Source organism: Melitaea cinxia, chromosome 14, assembly GCF_905220565.1.
Source record: "Melitaea cinxia chromosome 14, ilMelCinx1.1, whole genome shotgun sequence".
NCBI lineage: Eukaryota > Metazoa > Arthropoda > Insecta > Lepidoptera > Nymphalidae > Melitaea > Melitaea cinxia.
In genome coordinates, this window is record NC_059407.1 from 11360521 (window position 1) to 11386984 (window position 26464).

The following is a 26464-nucleotide window of genomic DNA, read 5'->3' on the forward strand; positions in this document are numbered from 1 at the left end:
TCTTAAATTTTTAAACATCTAAAACAATATCATCAAACACAATAGTTTTTTTTTAAGCCGAAGGCTAAAATACACTTATCTCAACATACACTCAATAATTAGCAACAATTGCTTACGAAACTTTATAATTTACGTTCAGTCTCCAATTTAATATATAAAATTTAATTTCATTGTTTTTGATATCACAGAAAGATCTAATAATTTTATGCATAATTTTGAAAAAGGGAGGACTAAAAATGTAGTCTCCGTACAAAAGAATGGAAGAGTTCACATCTCACATCGGTTGCTAGTGGAATTGCAGATTTTGTTCTTCTATAGACGGTCTAGCACTGTAATAAAATAAAACAAAACTATACTTTCGAATTTAAAATTATAATAGCCTTTTCTCTGAAATTTAACTTTTAAAACAATATTGGATTGCCTTGCTGTCTAATATCAATAATTCCATTACAAATAGACGTAGTTAAGAGACTTGTTCGATACAGTGAAATTTAATATGAACATTAGGTTACAAACATCTTGTAAAGTAGAGAAATGTACCATCATTCCAAACATACAATACAATTTTAGAAAATTGCTGTAAATTTGTACACTTTATCCTGTTTTCATTACACTCTAGTCAAGAAAAAAAATAGTTCCTTAAACAAGAAACTAGCGTTATATCGAACCGACCAATTTGGTATAATAATTCTTTTAGGAATTCCTAGTCCTAATTTATTCTTGGTTGAAATTTAGTGATTAATTCGTTTTCACATTCTTGTGATTAATAATGGATCTTCTATAGTAACCCGGAATACCTATCGCTATAGTTAAACTTAAGTATATCGGCCAAATCCTTACCGACAGAAATCACAGGTGAACAAAGACCAAAGGTAAGTCGCTAGACCAGTACATCGACGATAGCATTAATCTGGTTAGATTATTAGGGCAGATCTTTATGAATTATCTTTTTTTTATACTATCATGAAATTACACGACTGAAACAGCTCAATTGTTCTGGCTCTCTGATGGTTTCGGCTTTCAACGCTAAATCATACAAAACTTGCATTGTTGCTAAAGTTGAGGAGTAGTGATTAGAATGTCCCTGATACCTGATACATTACTAGCTAAACAGATTATCACTTTTTATGGAATTCAGACAATTTCTCGAATAGAACTATTTTTATTGAATCTAGTTACCATATTTTTACAAGAAATAACTGGTATACATATAAAATGACAAAACAAAAGTAAGGCAGATAATATAATAACAGCACACATTACTAATATACGAGTATGTGATTGTATTATATTTCTTCTGTTTATCTTTTTTTAGAATTTATTTACTTTATTAAGATAACTTTTTGACACTCAAGCGCTTGAACGTTTCATAAAAAAAGTGCAGTCTGTATTATCTGTTCGTCAGTCAGTCTTTCCTTCGCAGACATAATTACATATTTAACAACCCCAATTTGGACGAAAAATTTCTCTTTCGCTTGTCGCAGTCTCAACTATGTTTACGGCAGACAAAGTGAGATTTCTGTTAGAGGTATCTTATTAAGTACTTAATTAATTTTTTTAAAGACATCTAAATTGATAATGAGAAAAAACATGAACAGTAGTTTTAGTGAAGCTTTATTTCATGCAAGATATTAATAATTTTATAATAAAACACGGTCTATATATTTAAACGAGTAACCGTTTTTTAATTTTTAATGTGTAAAATGACGATTCGAAAGTGTTTTTGAAGCCTACTTGAATAAAGTTATTTTGATTCCGATATTGACAAAGATATGTAAATAGTTCCTCATATTTGACCGCATGACATATATTAAGCTCACGAGGAGGAAGTATTAGAAAACACTCGCCGGAGCTAGACGCAGCGGCACCAGGCATCGCAACACACAGCTACCCGAGTTAGTTACGGATAAGAAAACTAAAGCTAGAGAAATACTTAATACATCACTCGTTGACACAATTGATACCATAAACTGTAAAGCTTTTCATTCTAGTCCCACTCATTTTAGTCGATGCCTTAAAGCTAGTATCAACAAAAGACACTTATCCCAGTAGGTATAAGACGTCACGCTGCGCGTCATTCTAGCCCCAATCATTTGACCCGGTGCCTTATACCTAGTACCTTCATATAGATACCGTGGTGCATGACGTTAAGCCATCACGAGGAGCAGGTCCCTCACCTAAAAAATATTTATGTAGGACCGATGGTCGTTGACGACGACCACGTGTTGGCGAACGCAGTGTGGGATGTCCTCCGGCTCGCTGGACCGACGACCTACGTAAGATTGCCGGTAGAGGCTGGATGAGGATTGCTGAAAACCGGGATGTCTGGCGCGAACTCGGGCAGGCCTGTGTCCAGTAGAGGACCAGGATAGGCTGGACTGATTGACTGAATGATTATTTATTTTTTTACCTAGACGCAGCGCAGGTCGTGCAGCGCGCACCAGGCGGGCGCCAGCGCGTCGCCGCGCACGCCGCCGCCCGCACCAGCTATGTACTAGTTTACCTAGACGCAGCGCAGGTCGTGCAGCGCGCACCAGGCGGGCGCCAGCGCGTCGCCGCGCACGCCGCCGCCCGCACCAGCTATGTACTAGTTTACCTAGACGCAGCGCAGGTCGTGCAGCGCGCACCAGGCGGGCGCCAGCGCGTCGCCGCGCACGCCGCCGCCCGCACCAGCTATGTACTAGTTTACCTAGACGCAGCGCAGGTCGTGCAGCGCGCACCAGGCGGGCGCCAGCGCGTCGCCGCGCACGCCGCCGCCCGCACCAGCTATGTACTAGTTTACCTAGACGCAGCGCAGGTCGTGCAGCGCGCACCAGGCGGGCGCCAGCGCGTCGCCGCGCACGCCGCCGCCCGCACCAGCTATGTACTAGTTTACCTAGACGCAGCGCAGGTCGTGCAGCGCGCACCAGGCGGGCGCCAGCGCGTCGCCGCGCACGCCGCCGCCCGCACCAGCTATGTACTAGTTTACCTAGACGCAGCGCAGGTCGTGCAGCGCGCACCAGGCGGGCGCCAGCGCGTCGCCGCGCACGCCGCCGCCCGCACCAGCTATGTACTAGTTTACCTAGACGCAGCGCAGGTCGTGCAGCGCGCACCAGGCGGGCGCCAGCGCGTCGCCGCGCACGCCGCCGCCCGCACCAGCTATGTGCTTGTTTACCTAGACGCAGCGCAGGTCGTGCAGCGCGCACCAGGCGGGCGCCAGCGCGTCGCCGCGCACGCCGCCGCCCGCACCAGCTATGTACTAGTTTACCTAGACGCAGCGCAGGTCGTGCAGCGCGCACCAGGCGGGCGCCAGCGCGTCGCCGCGCACGCCGCCGCCCGCACCAGCTATGTGCTTGTTTACCTAGACGCAGCGCAGGTCGTGCAGCGCGCACCAGGCGGGCGCCAGCGCGTCGCCGCGCACGCCGCGCGCCGCCAGCCGCGCGCGCGCCCGCTGCAGCCGCGGCTCCGCGCCCGCCGCGCCGCCCGCGCCCGCCGGGTCCGCCCACAGCCGCTCCGCCACCGCCGCCGCGCGCGGCCACACGCGCGTGTCTGCACGCACGAGTTTATTTTATTCTTATTTATTTATTCAAAAAGCAACAGTATCGCTTATAAGTATATACACACCTACATACCACATAGCACTTTTGAATACATTTTCGGATTAAAAACATAAAAAATCACAAACTATTAAAATATTTGAACTTTAAATGTACAATAATACATTTGAATATTTGTAATACTCGTTTTTAAAAAAAGTGACACTTAATCATTTTTAAAAGGGGCTAACAAATGTGCGGCCTCCCTGGTGACAAGCGGTTACCCGTAGTCTATAGACGCCTGCAACACCGCAAGCCAGTGCGTTGCCGAACCTACCCCCAACCCTCTTGAGGAGCTCTGACCACCACAGGAATACGATACTACTTGTCACACGTGACACACTAACACGCTCACGCACACATGTAAAACCCGCACTACAAAATACAAAAATGAGAAAAATGTTAAGTTTCATAAGTGATGTAGAGTCAACGACAATTCGAAAAAGCTGAGGCGACTTTACTCACTGCAGGGACACAACACCGCTTGAGAGCAACATTAGTCGATGAGCTCTAAATTTTGAGCAAGATATATCTTGCTCTGCACAACCTCATATATTGCACCTACATCTCGATATACACAACTTCTTACTTTATTCTACACTACATTAGGAAAATTTAGTCACATCATCATCATCAACTTTGCCTTCTAGACAATTTACAATCCATAATGAAGATTAAATATTACCTAAAGCTTGTGCATCAACATATTCGCTCCACATTGCCACTTCTCCGCCCAACATGTTCGGGTCTCTGGGCAGCGTGTGTGCATACATCCTTCTCCAGTTCGAATACTTAGTATTTCCCCAGAACCCGTGGTCCAAGTACCAAATGTCCTTGGGGACGGATACTGTGTTATACCCCATCCTTATCAATTGCGGCAACAGCCCACTGTTAACTGGTTCCCAAACTTCAATCACGTATCTGAAAGGGTTACATAATAATGCATACTAGAAAAAAGAATGAATGAAAGAATATATATATATAATTAATAATCTATGGACTGATTTTTTGTGTTAAATTGCTTATAAAATTTTATATATCCGTTATACAAACAGTCATAGAATCAATTTACTCAAAATGGAAATTTTTGTTGACGGTTTCGAATAGAGTAGACCCCATTCGAATTATTGAATGTGCTCATTTATCAGATTATCGATGAAAGGTTCTTACCTATTACCCCTTACCTTTCGATGATGCCGATTATTTAGAATATATTTATTAATGAAGACATACCTTTCGATAGCATGTGCCATGAATCATGAAAGGGCACTGCATACAAACCGATGACAATAACGATGATCTAAATTTAGAAAATAGTTACAATAGATACATAGAGCGTACCTGTCTTTATCCAAGTATTTCTGAACTCGGTGCGGCTGCGTGAGCTCGGAGGACCAGATCATCACGGGCTGTGGTGTTTGACCGACCGCTTCCAGTTCCTCGTCCCATATCTTGAGGACTTTTTCGTGGAACTCCCCCCACAGCTTGATGAAACCTTCCACGTTTGTCTCGTAGCCCTGCTCCTTCATGTATGTCGTTATTTCTTCTGAGGAGTTCCAGCAGTTGAAGAATACCTGAAATATTCCAAAAAAAAAACTACCGTGTCAAAACTTCCGTAAAATTCATTTAACAAAAATTTGTAGAAAGGTTTAGGAAACCGTTAAAAGCTCAAGTGGATTTAATTATAAATTCATCATTTTGTTTTTAGTGACGGTAGTATAAAAACAAATTGTAATATACCAACGAAATCTATTATTCTTTATAGTAAATTGTAATTAAATCCGTGTTATAATTTAATCTTTATTTTCCATTCTGCTTTTGCCTTTAATTTAGCTTTATGGATAGTACTAGCAGAACTGTAGGCCTAACTAAGGGCAACGGTTCTGCCGTTTTTAAAAAAGTTAACGAGGCTTCTAATTTGATATATCAATCATCATCATTACAGCCTATACAGTCCACTGCTGGACATAGGCCTCCACAAGTTTACGCCAAAAATAACGTGAACTCATGTGTTTTGCCCATAGTCACAACGCTGGACAGGCGGGTTGGTGACCGCAGTACTGGCTTTGTCGCACCGAAGACGCTGCTGCCCGTCTTCGGCCTGTGTATTTCAAGTCGTCGTAGTTGGCTTTTTAAGTTCCAAGGTGGTAGCGGAACTGTGTTATCCCTTAGTCGCCTCTTACAACACCCACGGGAAGAGAGGGGGTGGCTATATTCTTTAATACCGTAGCCACACAGTACAGTACAGTAGTAATTTGATATATATATATATATAGCTGCTTTTAATAGCTCCTAAACTAAAGTCATTACGTTTAATATTTTTGGTTAGTAAAATTTTTAAGCTGCAGTTATTTTAAAACAAACCTTCGTGGCTTCGTATTGCTATGTTAAAACTTAAATGATAAGTTGATAAACTGAGAATAAGACACGCAGAATAGTAGAAAAAAAACGATAGCTCAATATTCGTCATCGTCATCATCTTCGACAGCGGATAGTCGACCACAACTGGTCATCTCGTGCATAGGTTATCGGTATTTGTGCGCCAGTGCCAAATCGTACAAGCGTGGTAATATAGTTACATTTGTGATAACAGTGAAAATTTGTTAAATAGCTACTAACCTCATCTCCTCCCACGTGAAACAAGGCGGGCTTTGGTAATACTTCAGCCAAGTCTCGGTAGAGGTCTCTCAAGACGCGGTACATGGCTGGATTGACAGGGTTGAGCTGCCCACAGGGAGGTTCGATGCAAAAGTTTCGCCATGCTTTAGAATTCACGCAAACGGCTAAATCTCCAAATCCATATTCCTGGAAAAAAGAGGACAAAAATATAATTCAAATACAGTTCTATTTAGGTAGGTCCTACCAGGTTGTAATTATTTTGCTTAAAATCTGGAGAAGCCCCATCTGGGTAAGTACCTAAACCTTCCAGAAGATCACATCCAAATAAACTTTACTCAAATAGTGTTGTGTTCCTGTAGTGAGCAAGGTGGCCAGAGCTCCTGGGGACGGTCGAGAGTAGGTCGGTCAGTAACGTTCTTGGTATGCTTGTGGTGTTGCAGGTGTCTATAGGCTACTGGAACCGCTTACCATAGGGTGGGCCGAGCACTTTTTTGCTTTTTAATCGTATAAAAAGAGGCTACTTTTGGCTTTTGCCAAAAACTATCTTTTGACGACGCATTAGTGTAGCGGTCACAGCACTGGCGATAGAGCTGGCGGTCGCGGGTTTGATCATAACAGACAGATTGTATTGGCCATATAGGTGTTTGTCGTATCTGGCGGTTGTTGTATTGTATGTGTTTCCAGTTCCCCGACGTAGAAAAAAATCCTACTATGGGCTATTGAGTGTGAAGAGTTTATTTATTTGTTTTATTTATTTACCTTTCCCCACTGCCAACCATTTCCAGCGTGAGCGGGAGAGTCAATCTCTATGACGACTCTTACTCCACGCACTCTTGCATAGTGTATAAACTCTCTGACTTCATCTACCGTATATATATCATAAGCTGAATACGCTCCATACCTGAAATATAACACCATAATATTCAACATCTAAATTAATTGGGTATTGGGAATTAGGCCAATCCTTGCCTTTTCTAAGCTTAAATCAAAAAATATAAGGATATAAAACTACTACCCCAACATTATTGTAATAATTATTTTATTTACAATAGTGTTGGGTATTAGTTTTTTATCGACTTTTTCTAATTATATTATAGTTTCATTACTCCAGATAACATTTTTTTTTTTTATTTACCTTGTAAATTGAGGAACACGTCTCGATTCTAATGGAAAACTGTGTGAATCCGTAGCGTGCCAGTGAAAGACGTTCATCTTGACCGTAGCCATAGCATCGACCATTCTCTTTATATCATCCATTGGTATGAAATTTCTTGAAGTGTCCAAAAGAAATCCCCTGTATTTGTAAACTGGTCTATCCCATATCTTTGCTCCTGCGATCAGTCGTAGACTGCACTTGTATTGGTCACTGTAATCTGTCTTATCTCCTGACACAAGTTGGCTGAATGTTTCTAAGCCGTGACGAGCACCATACACTGTTTCTGCTACTATGTGAATTACGGCGTTCTTCTCTGGAAAATCAACATAAAAAATAAATCAGATATTTTGGACATAAGACACTTTTTTTCTGGTATGGAAACAACTGTCATAATTTGTTATTCAGTGCTGATCAGCCTGTTGCGGTTAACGGTAAACATTACTCTAATCGTTTATTCTAACACCAGAGTGTTATGATTTTACCGTAACAACGTGACACGTTTACAGTTATGTCAGTTAATCCTAAACTCTTGGTTGTATTAATAATAAGTAGTGTGCGAAGGTCAATAAGTAAGTTACTTAACACTAGTTTTCCGTCGCGTCTTCGCCCACGTGGATTAAATTATTTTGATTGATCTGATTTCTCCCATTAAAATATAGTGTACTTTCAGATAACATAACATTTTGCTGATGAAGGAATTTTTAAAATCTGTCCAGTAGTTATTGAGTGTATGTATCCATTACAAGCTGTGTGGCTACGGCAGTAAAGAATATAGCCAAGCCCTCTTTTCCTGTGGGTGTCGTAAGAGCGGGTAGCAGCAGCTTCGGTGCGACAAAGCCAGCCCTTGCGGTCACCAACCCGCCTGCCCAGCGTGGTGACTATGGGTAACACACATGAGTTCTCCTCATTTTTGGCGCGAACTTGTGGAGGCAGAGAGTTGGTGTCCAGCAATAGACTGCGATAGGCTGAACTGATGATGATGTGATGTTGTGTCCCCATTACAAACAATCAAAAGAACAAATCTTTCTTATTTATAATTCAAGTATATATTATACATCCAGACTAGTTTATAAATAAATGTTTTACTTTGATCTTAAATCGAAATACCCGAGTCAACGGTATTTGATTCTCTTGTAACTTAAAACTAAAATAAGAAAAGAAAATACGTAAATAACAAATAAATGTGTTTAGCAGGTACACGGTCGTATGATACAACCATACTTATTTGTTTAAAACGAGATATATTAAAATAATATTTATATGTTTTTTGTTAAAGTTGTTTAGAAGCTTTACGAAATTTGCATATAACCGAGAACAAATAGTCATATAAGTTCATATTAAGATAATAAAGGTACAGACAATACGAATTCCTTAAAAATAAAAAAATGACATAAAAAACGAATTAACTATCCGTTCCATTTAATGTAACTTGATCAGATCCTCAAAAATATTTAATAAATAAATAAACTAGGTATTAATTTTACTCAAATATTTGTTTACCTTTATTACGCAACAATATTATAGACTACGACAAGCGAAAGGCGGATTTAAAACCTTATCTACCAGATAACTGGAAGAAGTATAAGATACATAACGGAACTATTAACTGAAACTATAGTAAACAATTATTATTATTATCTAACGGTAATCGAACGCTGATCTTTAATTTATTTCAAGTTTCTACGGATATAGATATAAATACTAACTGAGCTTTGAATACTTTTACACTTTATTCGTTTAAGAAAAACTATTTGTTTGCGACCCCTGCACGATGCACAAAGCGATCGCCTCTCTGTCGCTGATAATAATTTTCATACGAATGCTTATTACAAGAGACTTCTAATTAATACCAACCTTTTAATGAAACAACTTTTTCGGATTTTATCGCGGTTTATTATTAACTTTTGATTCCCGACGTTTCGGATACTTTACAGCAACCATGGTCACGGGAGGTCCTCCCAGGAAAAAGTTGTTTCATTAAATGAGTAAAATTCGCGTAAACATTAGAAAACAATACCAACCTTTACTTTGAACGTCCAAGCGATACGTTTCGTCTGTATCCCATGTAAGGTTCAGATTTGTCGTTTTCACATTGATGTAAACAACGACGGGAGCCTCAACTAGCTCGGTCACATTACCGTCACACTCGTCGATGAGGTTCTGTGTGGTCACTTGAGTCATCTGAACTAGGAGCTCTCGTGTTTCTGCAGGCGCATTGCTGAGATCGAACCTATAAAAGAATTTAATAATTCGCCACCAAAATCTATAAGCCACGAAGTTTTAAAATTATAATATTCCCGGATTCTCATTTATTAATTCTTCTATATGAAAAAAAAAACTAGTGTTTCAAAAAAAAAATTAAAATTTGAAAAAAAAGTAAATAGAACTTTAAGAAACTTTCAAACAATATGTTTCGTTAGAAAATGCCTTATTTTTAAAACTTTATCATATTATACTTAAAGCTTACCATCATTATACACTTTATCGTTTATAATAACAAAAAAGACACTAAATTGATGTTAATGTGCCTAAACAATACTTTAACCCACATTATATAATATTTAAAACATAATGCATATGACAAAATAACAAAACTGGCGATGTCATGTATACATGGCATAGGACATAGGACCACCCATAAACTACGTCACAGGAATTTCACGATTTTTCGACCCCTCCCTCGTCCAAGCTTGTCACGCTTTGAGATGAGATCCCCTTTCCTGTCTGTTGTGACGTCACATGTTTTGCAATTTTTCATATAAGCTTTGGCATAGGCCTCTTTTCCTATATAGGAAAAGGATCTGAGATTAATCCACAGCGCTACTCCAGTGCCGGTTGGCGGATATATTCCCTACTATGAGTATCAGGTGTATATGATAACAACTGGGGCCGATGGCATAGCGTGCTCTCGGTAGCGAGACTCACAAGGACTGCACAAACACCCAGACCACGGCAAACATCTGCATGACCAATACAAATGTTCGTCAAATGCGGGGATCGAACCCGCAACGTCAGCGCAGCAGCCACAAACCAGTGCTGTGACTGTTGACCCAACGTATCATCTTTATTCTTTATTTCAATGCTAATTAATGTAAATTCACCAGCAACACAATTTAAACTACAATGTTTTTAGGTTTTTTGTTAATATGTAGGATATGTGGGTAATAGAAATATCAAGTTTTAATAAAATTAAACCCTCCCCCTTAACGTATGACGTAATATATGGATAGCCCCTATGTAGTATTTGAATAATAAATCGCAGACAGTGGGCGGTGAAGTCTCGACTTGGCAATCACGATTTGCCTGTCAAATAAATGATCAAAGATCATAAGGTCGAGGTACCGTTAACACTTATAAATCGGCCGTTCAACCCGGCTTTGCTATGCCAATTTACACAAACGCTAAGTAAATGTCATATTCGTATAGGAATGGATGTGGTCGGTGATCTCATCCCGCTACATCTCAGCACTGTTATTTTGTTTTCGTTTATAAACTTCGATTAAAATTTACGATTATTGTTTAAAAAGCTGTTAATAGTGCAAAAGCTTATAGTATTGAAATAGTTTTAGAATGTATTTTATTGATAAAAAAAAACTTAAACAGAAAAATTACTTAGATTACTTTTCTATCACTCATATTGTTTATCAATATATTTTGTAAACCTATAGTAATTTAGATAGAACGGTATTTTACTCGTCGTAAAAAATACAATATTTCAATTTGAAATATCAATAAATTCAATATTTGTATTAAATTTTATCATTCAAAACTCTTTGACTAAATTTAAAACTATATATTGTCTTTTTCGTATGCAAGAATTTTACATTTTTTTTAATACAACTCGAGCGGCAAACAGGCGCACGAATCGCCCTGATGGTAAGCGATTACCGTAGCCTATATAGACGTCTGCAACACCAGAAGCATCGCAAGCGCGTTGTCGATCCTAATCCCAGTTCCCCCCAAGAGATTTTATACAACCTTATAAGTAAAGCTATAAGGAATAAATATTCCTCTTTGTTGATAAGTTAAAGTATATAGTTGATAAGTTAACAGTCGCAACTTATCAACCATGTTATTCACAACAGATACACGAGGCCCTGAAAGGACATTCATATTCAAAACAGTATTTTCAGAAATCAGCACGTACAAGGTTTGTAATATTAATATAGATTTTTAAATGTTTTGTTAAGCTGTCGAGCTTATCTCAATGCCATTCCATATAATGACATCTGTCATCTAGCATGTCTTCAATTTGCATATATGTATTTGTACTATAGATTACTATTCCCTACTGTTATTACAAGCACGTTTATTATGAATAGTCGTGCTTGTATAATGCAATAATATTGAAACAATGATTCTTCGAGATAAGAAATATATAATCTATACCTACTCTATTCTACATAGTTACACACAGTGTCATTTTAACATTATTATGTATGTAAAAAGAAATTCCTATTTCCCTTAGTCACGCCACAACTGAATATAGATTTCGCCGATTTCATTTAACTTCTTAAAGTTTTCTGGCGCTTACTCCTTAAGAATCAATTCTTATAAAAGGCCGCTGGTATGAAAAAAAGAGAAGTAAAATCTACTGAACGAATGACCTCATTACGTTCGTTCGTTATTTGATTCGTTTATTTACCATTTAATATGGTATTATTATTTTTTTAGACTAGTAAGCCTTTTTTGTGCCTATTTAGACAGTCGATCTGAAGGAGTAAACTCCATTCGTGTGTCGGAGCTGACACACACAATTTTTTGTAATTTGTAGCGTTCTTACGAAATAATGAGAATTATAAAATTACAAACATTCAGAAAACACTTCTCCGATAGACATTGTGTACAGTTTGAAACTTCGCAAGACTGTATGGTGTCTGTCGGGTGAGCTTTAATATTATAAAGAGGAAAGTTTTGATTTTATGTTTATTTGTGATGGATACACCTAGGAACTACTGGACTGATTGCAAACATTATTTTTACCAGTATAATGATACATTATTACTGATTTATTTATAACTAGCTGTGCCCGCGGCTTCGCCCGCGTAGAAATTAGTGCGTCACAAAGTTTTCCCGGCAAACTTCCAGTGAAACTATTATCGAAATCGGCTTAGCCGTTCCGTAAACCTTTCTCTCCAAGCCCTCTCTCCATTGGTGAAATCGCATGAAAATCCGTTCTGTAGATTTTGAAGGAATCCATCACATATACTTTTGGGGACTTTGTTTTATAATACACTAACTGTCGCCTGCGACTACGTCCGCGTGGTTATGAAGACATGCATTACTATTAAGATGTTTAACGCAAACTATTTTTTTATTTCAGTCACTTGAAATGCTTATCAAACTGAGTAACTTTTTAAAAGGCACAATTTAGTATAATTTAATAGTTATTTTTATAAAACCTCTCTATACACCACATTTTTAGTTTTATTTTCAGGCTGTATATGTTTCATACAAACTATCAACCTTAATTAAATCCTCTTAGCAGTGGAATATTGCATAATCCGTTCTTAGCGGACGTCAACTAACTATAATCTACCTCCCTGCCTCATCTTTGTCCATCCTGAATGGATGGACCATCCAGCGGTTATTAAGTTCTCGTGATGAGTGAATCAGTGACCTTTCTCTTTTATATATATAGATTACGGTGCATTATTTGGACACCTTCTCGCTATCTATAGAGCATACATTTTAAATTTCAAGTCTTTTACTTCTAAAACATAGGACTTTCATACAAACTTCCAACCCCCCGTTTTACCCCCTTAGGGGTCGAGTTTCGCAAAATCCGTTCTTAGCGGATCTCTACGCCCTATAAGGAGCCTTCCTGCCAAATTTCAAGTTTGTAGCTGTTATTATTTCGGAGATTTCGTGATCAGTGAGTCAACCTACTTACCCCCGTTTTAACCCGAAAAAGGGGTTGATTTCTAAAGATACATTATTTGGACGCCTTTTCATCATCTATAGAGCATACATTTTAAATTTCAGGTCTCTTACTTCAAAAACATAGGACTCATACAAACTTCCAACCCTCGTTTTACCCCCTTAGGGGTCGAGTTTCGTAAAATCTGTTCTTAGCGGATGTTTACGCCCTATAAGGAGCCTTCCTGCCAAATTTCAAGTTTTTAGGTGTTATAGTTTCGGAGATTTCGTGATCAGTGAGTCAACCTACCTACCCCCGTTTTATCCCCAAAAAGGGGTTGATTTCTAAAGATACATTATTTGGACGCCTTTTCATCATCTATAGAGCATACATTTCAAATTTCAGGTCTCTTACTTCAAAAACATAGGACTTTTATACAAACTTCCAACCCCCGTTTTACCCCCTTAGGGGTCGAGTTTCGTAAAATCCGTTCTTAGCGGATGTTTACGCCTTATAAGGAGCTTTCCTGCCAAATTTCAAGTTTGTAGGTGTTATAGTTTCGGAGATTTCGTGATCAGTGAGTCAACCTACCATCCCCCGTTTTAACCCCAAAAAGGGGTTGATTTCTAAAGATACATTATTTGGACGCCTTTTCATCATCTATAGAGCATACATTTCAAATTTCAGGTCTCTTACTTCAAAAACATAGGACTTTCATACAAACTTCCAACCCCCGTTTTACCCCCTTAGGGGTCGAGTTTCGTAAAATCCGTTCTTAGCGGATGTTTACGCCTTATAAGGAGCTTTCCTGCCAAATTTCAAGTTTGTAGGTGTTATAGTTTCGGAGATTTCGTGATCAGTGAGTCAACCTACCATCCCCCGTTTTAACCCCAAAAAGGGGTTGATTTCTAAAGATACATTATTTGGACGTCTTCTCATCATCTATAGAGCATACATTTAAAATTTCAGATCTCTTACTTCAAAAACATAGGACTTTCATACAAACTTGCAACCCCCGTTTTACCCCCTTAGGGGTCGAGTTTCATAAAATCCGTTCTTAGCGGATGTCTACGCTCTATAAGAAGCCTACCTGCCAAATTTCAAGTTTGTAGGTGTTATAGTTTCGGAGATTTCGTGATGAGTGAGTGACCTTTCGCTTTTATATATATTATAGATAAAAATTATAATAAATGATAATGCGTTACATATCGGTGGTAGCTTTACTTCTACAAATATAATAATTGATTTTTAAAGTTTTAATTTGTAAAATGACGATTCGAAAGTGCTCTTGGAGCCTATTTGAATAAAGTTGTTTTTGATTTTGATTTTGATTATCCTAGATATTTACACAACAACAATTAAACGCAGGCGAAGCAGCGGGCGGAAAATACTGATCTATTATTTGCTCTGAAGTTTTCCGGTGTGATGGATTTTATTAAATAAAACATTTTATAAATATTAATAATAAGTGTTTTCGTCTAATTCAATATTAATTTGGTTTTTAATTTTATCCGTCACCCTGCAGTGGAGCAGCGTGGTGGAGTAAGCTCTGATCTATATCCTACATGGGGAAAGGCGCTTATACCCAGCAGTGGATTTACACACATGATGGGATACAGGCTGCAGCTTTGATTATTTCAATTATAATAAAATTTACTAGCTATACCCGTGCGAATATTCGCACTAAATAAATATAATAATCATCACTTTATAAAATTATAAAAAAGTATTTTATACGTAAGTTGATTTGAAATTGAACAAAAAAGTTTACTGACCATCATGTTTTTATTTTGTTTTTTTTTTCAAAATTAAAGCCGTTATATATGCAATTTAAGGAATTGATTAATTTAGAAAGTCTATATAATTTTTTTTTGTTGTTGATGCCGGTAGAGCAAGCAATTATCTATAAAACGATATATAACTGATGTTGAATTATTGTGAGTTTTTTTTTCTAAAAAAGGAAGCAAACATCTTAACCTTAACGTATTAATATTATAATATATATATATATATATATATATATATATATATATATATATATATATATATATATATATATATATATATATATATATATATATGATGATACATATTAAAACACACCAAATATAAATAATAATCAAATATGATAAAGAAAAATAAAAGTACATATTCGTATAATATTATCAGTATTTAACGTTTTTAGCAGTTGCAATAAGTGAGAGGAAACTATTACCGGGTTTAAGTGATAAGTAAGTAGTTATTATTTTTTGTACAAAATGTCGGATGATACATAGTAAAACATAACGATAATTAGGCATTACATTTTTTGGAACAAACAGTTAATATATAATTCAATCAGCTTTAAAAAGAAAAATGAATCTTTTGTACGTTCGTTATCAGTATCTTCAGTATGTACCTATATGTAAATTTGTATTTCTCATTATCTTATTTTTAATTACCGTCTTTGTGGTTATTTACAAAATACCAACGACTTGTACTAATTATAGTAAAAATACAATCGTTACTCGAGTTTTCATTCATTTATATTTTAAAAATAGAACTGTTTGTTTAAAAATGTTGCATATATAAATAGTTAGGGCTTAACATCATATTACAACGAGTTCTAATAATTAGAAAGAATTATTAGTGTTCATTTTTTTTAATATAAGATTTTTAACAGAATAGTTCAGAATTACATTTCTTATCCTAGAGTTTAAAATGGAGTGTGATTTAGACCACAGGACTGAAGTAAAACTTCATTAGTTGCCCCTACAGTAATATACGAAACGAATCTTATATCTCCCTCGTCAACATCCGGTCGCCTCGCCTGATCATATTTTTCGTAACGCTCTCATCACGCATTCACCAGCATACTCTATAATTCAAACATGCATAAAAAAGGATTACTTCAAAAACGTAAGTGTGCTATAGACCACACGACTGAAGTAATACTTCTGCACAATAGGCCTGCACTGTTTCTTAGATATACGAGACGTAACTGGTTATGAGAGAAAATGAGAAAGAAAATGTGTGCTCACAGCTATCTCTCTCTCTCTCTTTCTCTCTCTCTTAACTTCTGTTCACCCCGTCCGATCACACTTTTCGTAACGCTCTCTACACGCATTCACCAGCTTACTCTCCAAGTCAAGCGGGCGTAAAGAAGGTTTACTTCAATAAAAGCTTTCTTTAATAAATTAATTTTTCCGTTCCTACTTTTAACTCCTATAATCATGTTTTATCACTCTCGAATTAATATACTTAATATAGGTAAAAACGTAAAAAGTGTACTTTTCATTTTCAATTCCATTAATTAATTACAAATAATATGTTACCGTTATAGCGTAGAACGTAAAATGGACTTATAAAATCAAATAATAAAAACATACGCATATTTTATTTATTTCAATGAAAATCGTATGCCATATTCACGTGAACGTAAAATAGTATAATATGTATCACGCTAAATTTAGCTTTCAAGTCTGCGTAGCGGTTGGATGGCTCCCAGAAAATAAAACAAAAAGTTTCATAATGGCGAGCCCTTCCAAACAGGGATCAAGAGGATAGCCGAGCATTGACCGCAGAAGCGACTCGAGCTAATGATCAAAACATCTCTACACATAATGATGTGTATCACACACACAAATTTTTGATATTTTTATTTTATTTTATTATACATTTATACATTTCTTTATATATACATACATTTCTTTATAATATACGAATACCTATTAAAATAGGTGTTAGCGTTCAGATGAAGGACTGTAGAAGATTAAATTTTAGTCGTAATAATTACATGATGAATAATTAATCCTAAAAGTACCACATTTCTTATAATCAAATGTTTCTTTTTTCTGATTATATCATTTCTGATTTGCGTCATATAACCATTTTTTATATGTTAAGAAATTCTCTTATCATTATTATCTTGTATTTATTAATAATTAAAATATAAAATTAAGTAAATAAATAGTGTTAAGTGTGTGGTTAAGAGTTACTTGCATTAATAATAAAAAGGAATTATCAATGCCATATCCTTTTAGGTTTCTAATTTAATTTAAACAAATAGTCTCTCACAAAAAAAAAAAAAAAAACTTACACGCTAGTATTTAATTAAATTATAATCACCGCATTTTTCAGTTACAATGCGCAATCGCCTATCTGCAAAGGATGTTTAAGAATGCCCAATTAAATGTCGGATTCAATTTAAAAAACGATAGCATTGAAATTATATCCACACAAGGTTGTTCCGTCTCGCTAATTTCTTGTACATTGCAAATCATATATATTAATACGGTAAGGTTAAGATGTTTGCCTGTCTTTTTAGAAAAAAATCTCACAGTCACTCCACGTAAATTATACATCATTTTATAGATAATCGCCTGCTCTACCGGCATCCACAACTAAAAAATTTATTATTGTTTTTGTTTTTGTAAATTAGTTAATAATTAAAATTATATATATGATGGTTTTAATTTTGAAACAACGTTTTCAAGTATGACGGTCTGTAATTTTTTTACTAATTTATTTCGAATTATTCGCACAGGTATTGCTAGTTTTAATTTTAAAAGTTTAGACGTAGAACAAAGACAAAGAGGCCAGTAGAAAGGACAATAAAAATAGACCTGTTCCGTTCTGCGTAGAAAGTGACGCGATAGTTGACAAGACTTTCGTATAAAAATAAACATCATGGCGTCTTAGTTTATAAATATATACAATAAATCGTATCACAGCGCCATCGTATTGGTTATTGTGACGTAAACATTGTCACGGGACTAGAAATAGATAGACGGACGACAGACACCTGTATCATTACATATTTTATACGGAGCACGTTCGCGCGTGCGTGGAAGTAATCATGACAACATTTACGACGAAAACACACATAAATTATGGCAAGGAAATATAGAAAGTAGCGTATAACTTTACAGTTAATTACGCCTAACATATTAGCGTTTTCTCAGGGTGGCTTACATTATTACTAACTTAAAAATAATAAAAAAGAACTAATGACCCCCTCTCTTCCCGTGGGTGTCGTAAGAGGCAACTAAGGGATAACACAGTTCCACTACCACCTTGGAACTTAAAAAGCCGACCGATGGCGGGATAACCATCCAACTGCTGGCTTTGAAATACACAGGCCGAAGACGGGCAGCAGCGTCTTAGGTGCGACAAAGCCAGCCCTGCGGTCACCAACCCTCCTGCCCAGCGTGGTGACTATGGGCAGCACACATGAGTTCGTGCCATTTTTGGCGCGTACTTGTGGAGACCTATGTCCAGCAGTGGACTGCAATAGGCTGACATGATGATGATGATGATGATGATGATGACTACTATTTATCTGCTGAAAAACTTAGTTAATATAGGTATAACAAATATTTAACAAAGTTATAATTGATTAATTGTAAAAAAATTACGTAAACATGTTTTTGGAACCATAAAGAAGCTATAAGTCATTATTATATTTATATCATTTTCAAGAAATTAACTTTAGTTTTTTTACAATAATATTTGTAGTATTTTGTAAAGTTTTGCTTTACTTTATATACAAATTCTACATGGCAGATTTTTTTTAATTACAATAAATGTACCAATTATATGGTTTTACATAATAAATTGCGACGATATGAACCGTACAATCACTGCGAACACTTTAAGGCTGAGCCAATGAAACATTCGTCTCAATCAACTTATTTATATCAGTACAAGAATGATCGTATATTAAAATTGACGCACTCCTTTAAATTCTATTTAAAAAAGTGATACAAACTTAATATTATGTCGCATACAGAGAGTATTGTACCGACGCAAATAGTAACTAGATAATCGTATTTAAGAGAACTAAATTCATAAATATTTAGAGATAAATCTTAAACCCTATCACTGATAATCTATGATATAAAAATGAGTCGCTGAATGTGTTGCTAAGCGCAAAACTCGAGAACGGTTGGACCGATTTCGCTAATTCTTTTTTTTAAATATTCCTTGAAATACGAGGATGGTTCTTACGGCGAAAAAAAATTCGAATAGTTTCCGGGAAAACCCTAAAATCAGCGCATTTGTTTTTCCCATACAAACGTTTTCTAACTAAAATATAGAGTCAATTTGAACTTTATTGCTATTCAATAAAGTACATGTTAAATGATATATTAGGGCGATTTTACGTAAGTTATTAATGATTAAATTGATCTTAATCGTAGACCGCATTTTAATTTAATTTACATACAGTAAAAATGGTATTAACTAGCTATTTCACATTACTTATTATATTCTTGCGGGGGCGTTAACAATGGAAAATTCCCGTTTTTAAACTATAGTTCCTATCAACCCCAAATTTGGTACGAATCTCCTATATGTTATGTAGAAATGGTCAATGAGCGGATTTTAGGATAACTCATCCCCAATAAGGATTGCGTGTGTGAGCGTTAACAATGAAAATTTTAAATGTATGTAACTCCGAAACTACTGAGCCAATTTTTATCGAATTTTTTAAGCATCTGTAATTTGGTCCAACTTGGGAGATTGTGTAGTTTTTATCTCAATTAGGCCCGAAAGGTGGCGCTGCTATTGGTATGTAACTCCGAAACTACTGAGCCAATTTTTATCAAATTTTTTAAGCATCTGTAATTTGGTCCAACTTGGGAGATTGGGTAGTTTTTATCTCAATTAGACCCGAAAGGTGGCGCTGCTCTTGGTATGTAACTGCGGAACTACTGAACCAATTTTTATAAAAAAAATTACACATATATAATTTGGTCCAACTTGGGAGATATGGTAGTTTTTATCTCTATTGGACCCGGTAGGTGGTGCTGCTATCGGTAAGTTAGTTATCACATTTGGTAGCTGTTTTACGGGCAGGACAACGTCTGCCGGGTGCGCTAGTCTATAATATAAAAATGAGTCGCTGAATGTGTTGCTAAGCGCAAAACTCGAGAACGGTTGGACCGATTTCGCTAATTCTTTTTTTAAAATATTCCTTGAAGTACGAGGATGGTTCTTACGGAGAGAAAAATTCTAAAAAAAAAAAATTAAAATTTCCTGAAACAGTCTAAAAACAACACTTTTCTATACTCCCATACAAAAGATTTGTGATAATACTTAAAAGTCAATTTGAACTTTAATACCATACGATAAAGTTTATGTTAGGCGATACGAAGTTCGCCGGGTCAGCTAGTGTTTTATATATTCATACGTCACGTATATATAATCATAAGACGATAGAGGTTTGTCGCTGTTGCCGCGTGTCACGGAAGAATTATTAGATTTGAATAAAGTCTTTGAAGTGTTATTTTTAAGTCACTTGGCCCTTATCTCTACAAATAAATAAAATAGGAGTGTCTGTTTATAATATTAAAATAACCGCTTTTTACTAAATGAATATGGATGTAACACGGTACATATACCAAAATAACATCTTATACAATTTTTGTCTCTCTGTCTGTCTGTTTGTTTGTTCCGGCTAATCTTTGAAACGGCTGGACCGATTTTGACAGGGCAATCACTGGCAGATAGCTGAAGTAATGAGGAGTAACTTAGGCTACTTTAATTTTAGATTTCCTTAATTTTATAACTCTTAAGACTGCATAATAACAATTTTTTTTAAATTCCACGCGAACGAAGTCGCGGGCACAGCTAGTCTGATCAATTTATTGCGATGTCTTTTAATATAATATTCTGATTTTTTTAAATATAGTAGTAGGTGGTAGTAGTATAGAAGAATTATATTTTAGTGTTTTACAAAAATGCTCTCCTATCCAAAAATATGCACATAAAACTTAAAAACATTCATTCTTACTTTTAGGGGTTATTAAAAATAAACACATTATTATTTTCCCGTAATCTCAAAAAAATACCCTAAATAATAGTTTACATATTAGATTTTTAAGATCGAAATATTTATCTTAAGGCTTTACCTACTTAGAAGAGTATAATAATGAGATATCAATCATAAATCAAAACATAACTATATAGTGGAGTAAAAACACAACTCTGTGAAAACTGCATAATAATTTTTAACCAGTTTCGAAACAGGAGAATGTTTTCAATTCGATATTATGTATTATGGACATAGCTTTTTACTGGTTTTACCGATTTGGATAATATTTTTTTCCCAAAACTGCCGTGCGTGTGATCCCGTTTTAATTTATGCAAGATCTAAGGATAGGCTCTTGAGTTAATCCAAATTTTTTTATACAACTAGTTTGACAAACAAGCGCACAGCTCACCTGATGGTAAGCGACTACTGTAGCTTATAGACGTCTGTAACACCAGAAGCATCGCATGAGCGTCGCCGACCTATCCCCAATTCCCCCAGGAGCACTGGTCACCATACTCACCAACAGGAACACAACACTGCTTGAAAACAGTATTATTTAGCTGTGATCTTCTATAAGGTCGAGGTACTACCCCAGTCGGGCTGCTTAATATACGATTAATAATGCGTATTTAATTGAATGTAATCATTCGTTTTATATGTTGTATTACTTGTCGATGTAAATTGAAATAGGTTTTGTTTTTTCGTTTTTGAGCAAACACGCTTATTTATAATAGTAATAACTATATAAAATATGATTATTCGCATTATGTAGGCGTCAATCACGATGCTTTGTGTTGCCAAGGTTACGTGTAATGTAGAATGATAATCTACTCATAATAGAAATCGAAATACTACTGAATAAACATGTTCTATAAATTGAAATAATCTAATTATACGAGACACCTCCTCTGTAGGCTCTCAATGCAACTATATTTTTAACCGACTTCCAAAAAAGGAGGAGGTTCTCAATTCGACTGTATTTATTTTTTTTTTTTATGTATGTTACATCAGAACTTTTGACAGGTTGGAGCGATTTCGCCAAATTTTCTTTTAATCGAAAGGTAGTGTGTGCCAATTGGTCCCATTTAAATTTATTTGAGATCTAACAATTACTTTTCGAGCTATATCTAATAATGCGTTTTTACTTGACGCTTTTTTCGTCGACCTACGTTGTATTATACCGCATAACTTTCTACTGGATGTACCGATTTTGATAATTCTTTTTTTGTTGGAAAGGAGATATCCCTAGTTTGGTATCATGATAAGGAAACCAGGATCTGATGATGGGATCTCAGAGAAATCGAGGTAAACTCTCGAAAATCCGCAACAACTTTTTACTGGGTTATCGATTTTGATAATTTTTAATTTAATCGAAAGCTGATGTTTATCATGTGCTCACATATAAATTTTATTGAGATCAGATAACTACTTTTTGAGCAATCTTTGATAACGCGTAGTTTCTTGACTATTTTTTCGTCGATCTACGTTGTATTACTCTTCGATGTAATTGAAGTCGGCTTTTTTTCGTTTGCGAGCAAACACAATTATTTTATGTGTCCTTCTCGTAACTTTTTACTGGGTGTACCGATTTTGACATTTTTTATATATTTAGAAGCTAGTCATTTGAGCAAGTATTTAACTGACTTCGACCATGTCGATGATATTCTCACTTTCTTATTTGTCGATGTAAATTGAAGTCGTTTTTTTTTCTCCTTTGTGAACAAGAACAACTTTAAAATATTAGAAAAATCTAATGCAACAAAATTTTTAAATCGAAAATGACTCTGAACTACTTTTTTGTGTTAATAATGTCGTTCACAATAGCTGCCGTTATCTTCTTTTTTTTTTGAAAGCTCTTTTGGCTTAATCACCGCATAATTACTTTTAAATTTAAACTAATATTAACATACTAAATACCCAAAAGTATGTTAATAACGGTTCTTGACAACAATTAGGATTTAATTATAAGAAATTAACAAAGCTATGCAGTTAACGACGTGAGTAATTTCTCGTCAAAATTGTTCCATAAAGTGGAAAGCTACTATTTCTATTATTTTTGAAAGTTTAATGGTTACCGTGTTTTAAAGTTACGCGTGGAACGCTTTTGCTTCAATTTGACATAGTCTATAATATATCTAATGGCAAAACCCTGGAACGGGAAAATATTTGTAGATATAAGGTTTTAAGTGGTCTTGACTTTTTGCAATAATTTAAAATGTGATACTAATTTTAATGTGATCAACCTGCTTAAAAAATAAAAAATATATCATTGGTTTATTCAAAATGATCTTTAAGCTAAAACCTAATCGAAAGTAGGTAAAAATAGTTTATTAGGTAATAATTTTTGATGAAAGGCGATAATATTAACATGAAATAGAAAACACGATTTTTATCACATCCGTTGATATTAAAGGAATAGTCGAAAACATACTTGTACTGTAAACATTAAAGATTATAAGTGTTTAATTATTGATAACGAAAAACCTAAAAATAATGGGGAACGTATCAAAAAAAAGTTAAAGCTACTGATACTAAAATGTAATAAAAAAAACTATTTTACTTGGCATTAATCTTACATATAAAATTCTCGTGTCACAATGTTAGTTAAAATACTTCTCCGAAACGGCTGGACCGATTTTTATGAAATTTTGTGTGCATATCGGACAATTGGGTAGGTCTGAGAACCTACCAACATCTATTTTTCATACCCCTAAATTATAGGGGGGGGGGGGTTAAGGGGGTTTATAACATATATGGCGAAACAACGTTTGCGGGGTCAGCTAGTAATAATATACTATGATGGTTTACACCTGTGATATCATATTATGCGGTTACACACTTCTTTTTAGACTAGCGACCTGGCGAACAATTTGCAATTATGCAATGCATGTAATGCAATTTTATTATTCGTAATTATATCAATTTTATTAAACAACTAGCTGGCTCATGCACAACACTGCTGATGGATCGTGATCATGATCAAATGCATAGTTTACGATTTAATAAAGGACATACAGATAAACATTCGTTTAATATTATATATATATATATATATATATATATATATATATATATATATATATATATATATATATATCATATATATATATATATATATATATATATATATATTCTTTTTAATAAAACCTTATCCTGATAATAACCAACTCAGAAAAAACTCCAACTTGGTGCAGTCGCTTGGGAAATACGTATACATACATTTCAGCTAATAATTTTATGTATAAAGTAGATATAGATAAATAGTAGATATAGATAAGGATAATCTTTATAAATGTCACAAACTCGAAAAATATCATAAACGTAAAGATAAAAAGATATTTGTAATTCTTTCACAAGAACCGGTTACAAGGTTAATAAAACATGTGCTACTTTTTACCCTCATACTCCTAATTACTCTCTTGCGCATCTTAATTCATTACATACAGTTAAATTAATAGTATCAACGCATTAAAAATCACGAGAACTATCTAGCAATCATGATTTATATTAAGAAATGTGTTTATTGATTCATCATCATATCACTTAATCCTGTAATATCCCACTGCTGAGCATAGGCCTCTTTCCCCATCTAGGGAAAGGAACAGAGCTTAATCTACCACGCTGCTTCAATGCAGGTTGGCGGATATATTCCCTACTATGAGTAACGATCGCTATTAAGTGTACATGATACCTACAACCGGGACTGACGGCTTAACGTGCTCTCCGAGGTACGGTGGGGAGACCCACACGGACTGCACAAACACCCAGACCACGGCAAACATCTATATGACCAATACTAATATTTGTCATGTGCGGGGATTGAACCCGCAACTGCGCAACAGCCACAAACCAGTGCTGTGACCGCCCCACCGCGGTGACATCGTCATATAACCGAAAGTAATAAAAGTAGAAACATGGAATACTAACTGTGTATTCTTGTAGTGACATAGAGGCTTAAATTATACTTTTATTATAATTCAACAATTTGAGATATGAACGAAGGTAAGTGAAGTACAGGACACAAAAAGTATTTGGTAATTGTCATAAAAATTAAAAAAGATTAAATTACATCTACATCTGCGTTTGCAAAAATTTATGACATAAGTACAGAAAAAACGTAAATTCTCTTAAAACCGAGCAACATTATTCTTCTTCTTCAGGTTAAAATCGCTTTCAATAGTGCCAAATGAGCACAGGTGACATATTTTATCTAGTAAGGCTATAATTGTATATAATTAGTTACCTTAAATAATTAGGATGTATCTTCACAGTATGGATGCTTAGTGCGGCTGTGACGGGCCTGGGCCAAAGCCCGCCGAACCTTCCACAGACTGTTCTGCAGAGGTCTATACTCTCAAAAATCAAACTTGACATATTCGTCCCTGGCTGGGGATGCTCGGTTCGCTGGCAACCTTCATCTGGTATGCACTTGTAGGTCCATGATGGTCTAGAAATAACAAAAATAAATGAACATATGAGAACAATGTGGTCCTACAAAACAAAAAACAAAATGTGTCCAAAATTCATAACCAATGGTCTCCAAATTAGTAATCTTATTTAAAATTAGAACAACTTAACTGAAACAATCGCATTCTGTAATAAATCATAGATTCAAATTGTTGCAATTGAGGAATAAAAGATAAAAGCAAAAATTCTTCTCTTGCTTGTTTCGTGCACGAAATATCTAACCATAATAAAATTTTATTAAGATAGACTATAAAAGAATAAAATTAAAATCAAAGAAGCCAACATAATCATATTCATCTATTTACAATATGTTTGCAGATCTCCTTTTTGTGTTTGATAAGATACTCTTATACCCAACAATATTAATTATCAAGTTAAGCTTTTATGTCTAATATATACAGTTAAATTATAAATTTCTAAAGTGTAAGAAATGTTATAACACACATATGGAATAAATAACAGATAAATTCATTCATCAAGTACTCAGAAAGTAGAAATTCAAAGACTTCTTTACATATCCTACTTTGACATACTTGCTCTCAAACATCTGTTTTAACAATAAATATTTGTCATGCAAACTCACTCATACACCGGCGCTTCTGACTTGGAACTGTCAATAGAATTGTCGTTACAGTTCACCAGATGCACTATAATGATGGCCGCAACCGTCACCACTGTCCATCGTTTACCCATCTCTGACTGGAACAAAAAAAAATTTAATTAAAATCTAAAGTTTATTTATGCAAAAGCACTTTTATTTTTTTAAAGCCATTATTAAATTTACTTGTTGCATATTTACAGGTCATTTTATAGTTGCTTGAATGAAATAAATAATTTCGGTATATCTATGAATACCGTATAAATAAAATAATCTAAAATATAATTTTAATAATAATAACATCCGTGATTATTATTATTTAACGACCTTCTGATTTGTTATATTAGATTAGAAATTTCCGTATTTTCTCTCGCGTATAAAATCAACACCAACC

At 35.5% G+C, this 26464-nt stretch overlaps 1 protein-coding gene across 2 annotated transcripts; it reads right to left on the reverse strand.

The window, feature by feature from the left end:
- Positions 1–108: 108 nt before the first annotated feature.
- Positions 109–26165, reverse strand: LOC123659517 (chitooligosaccharidolytic beta-N-acetylglucosaminidase). Of its 2 annotated transcripts, XM_045594728.1 has the most exons (10): positions 26056–26165; positions 25249–25452; positions 9372–9580; positions 7330–7663; positions 6954–7095; positions 6195–6380; positions 4917–5149; positions 4261–4496; positions 3341–3528; positions 109–329 (listed from the first exon to the last, which is right to left on the reverse strand). In XM_045594728.1, the coding sequence occupies exons 1-9, from the start codon at positions 26163–26165 to the stop codon at positions 3341–3343; spliced, it is 1842 nt and encodes a 613-aa protein (XP_045450684.1). In that variant the 3' UTR covers positions 109–329. The 2 variants fall into 2 exon arrangements, 1 of the variants encoding a protein (XP_045450684.1); XR_006744025.1 differs by lacking the exons at positions 3341–3528; positions 4261–4496; positions 4917–5149; ... (4 more) ...; positions 25249–25452; positions 26056–26165 and adding an exon at positions 2411–2474.
- Positions 26166–26464: the final 299 nt, after the last annotated feature.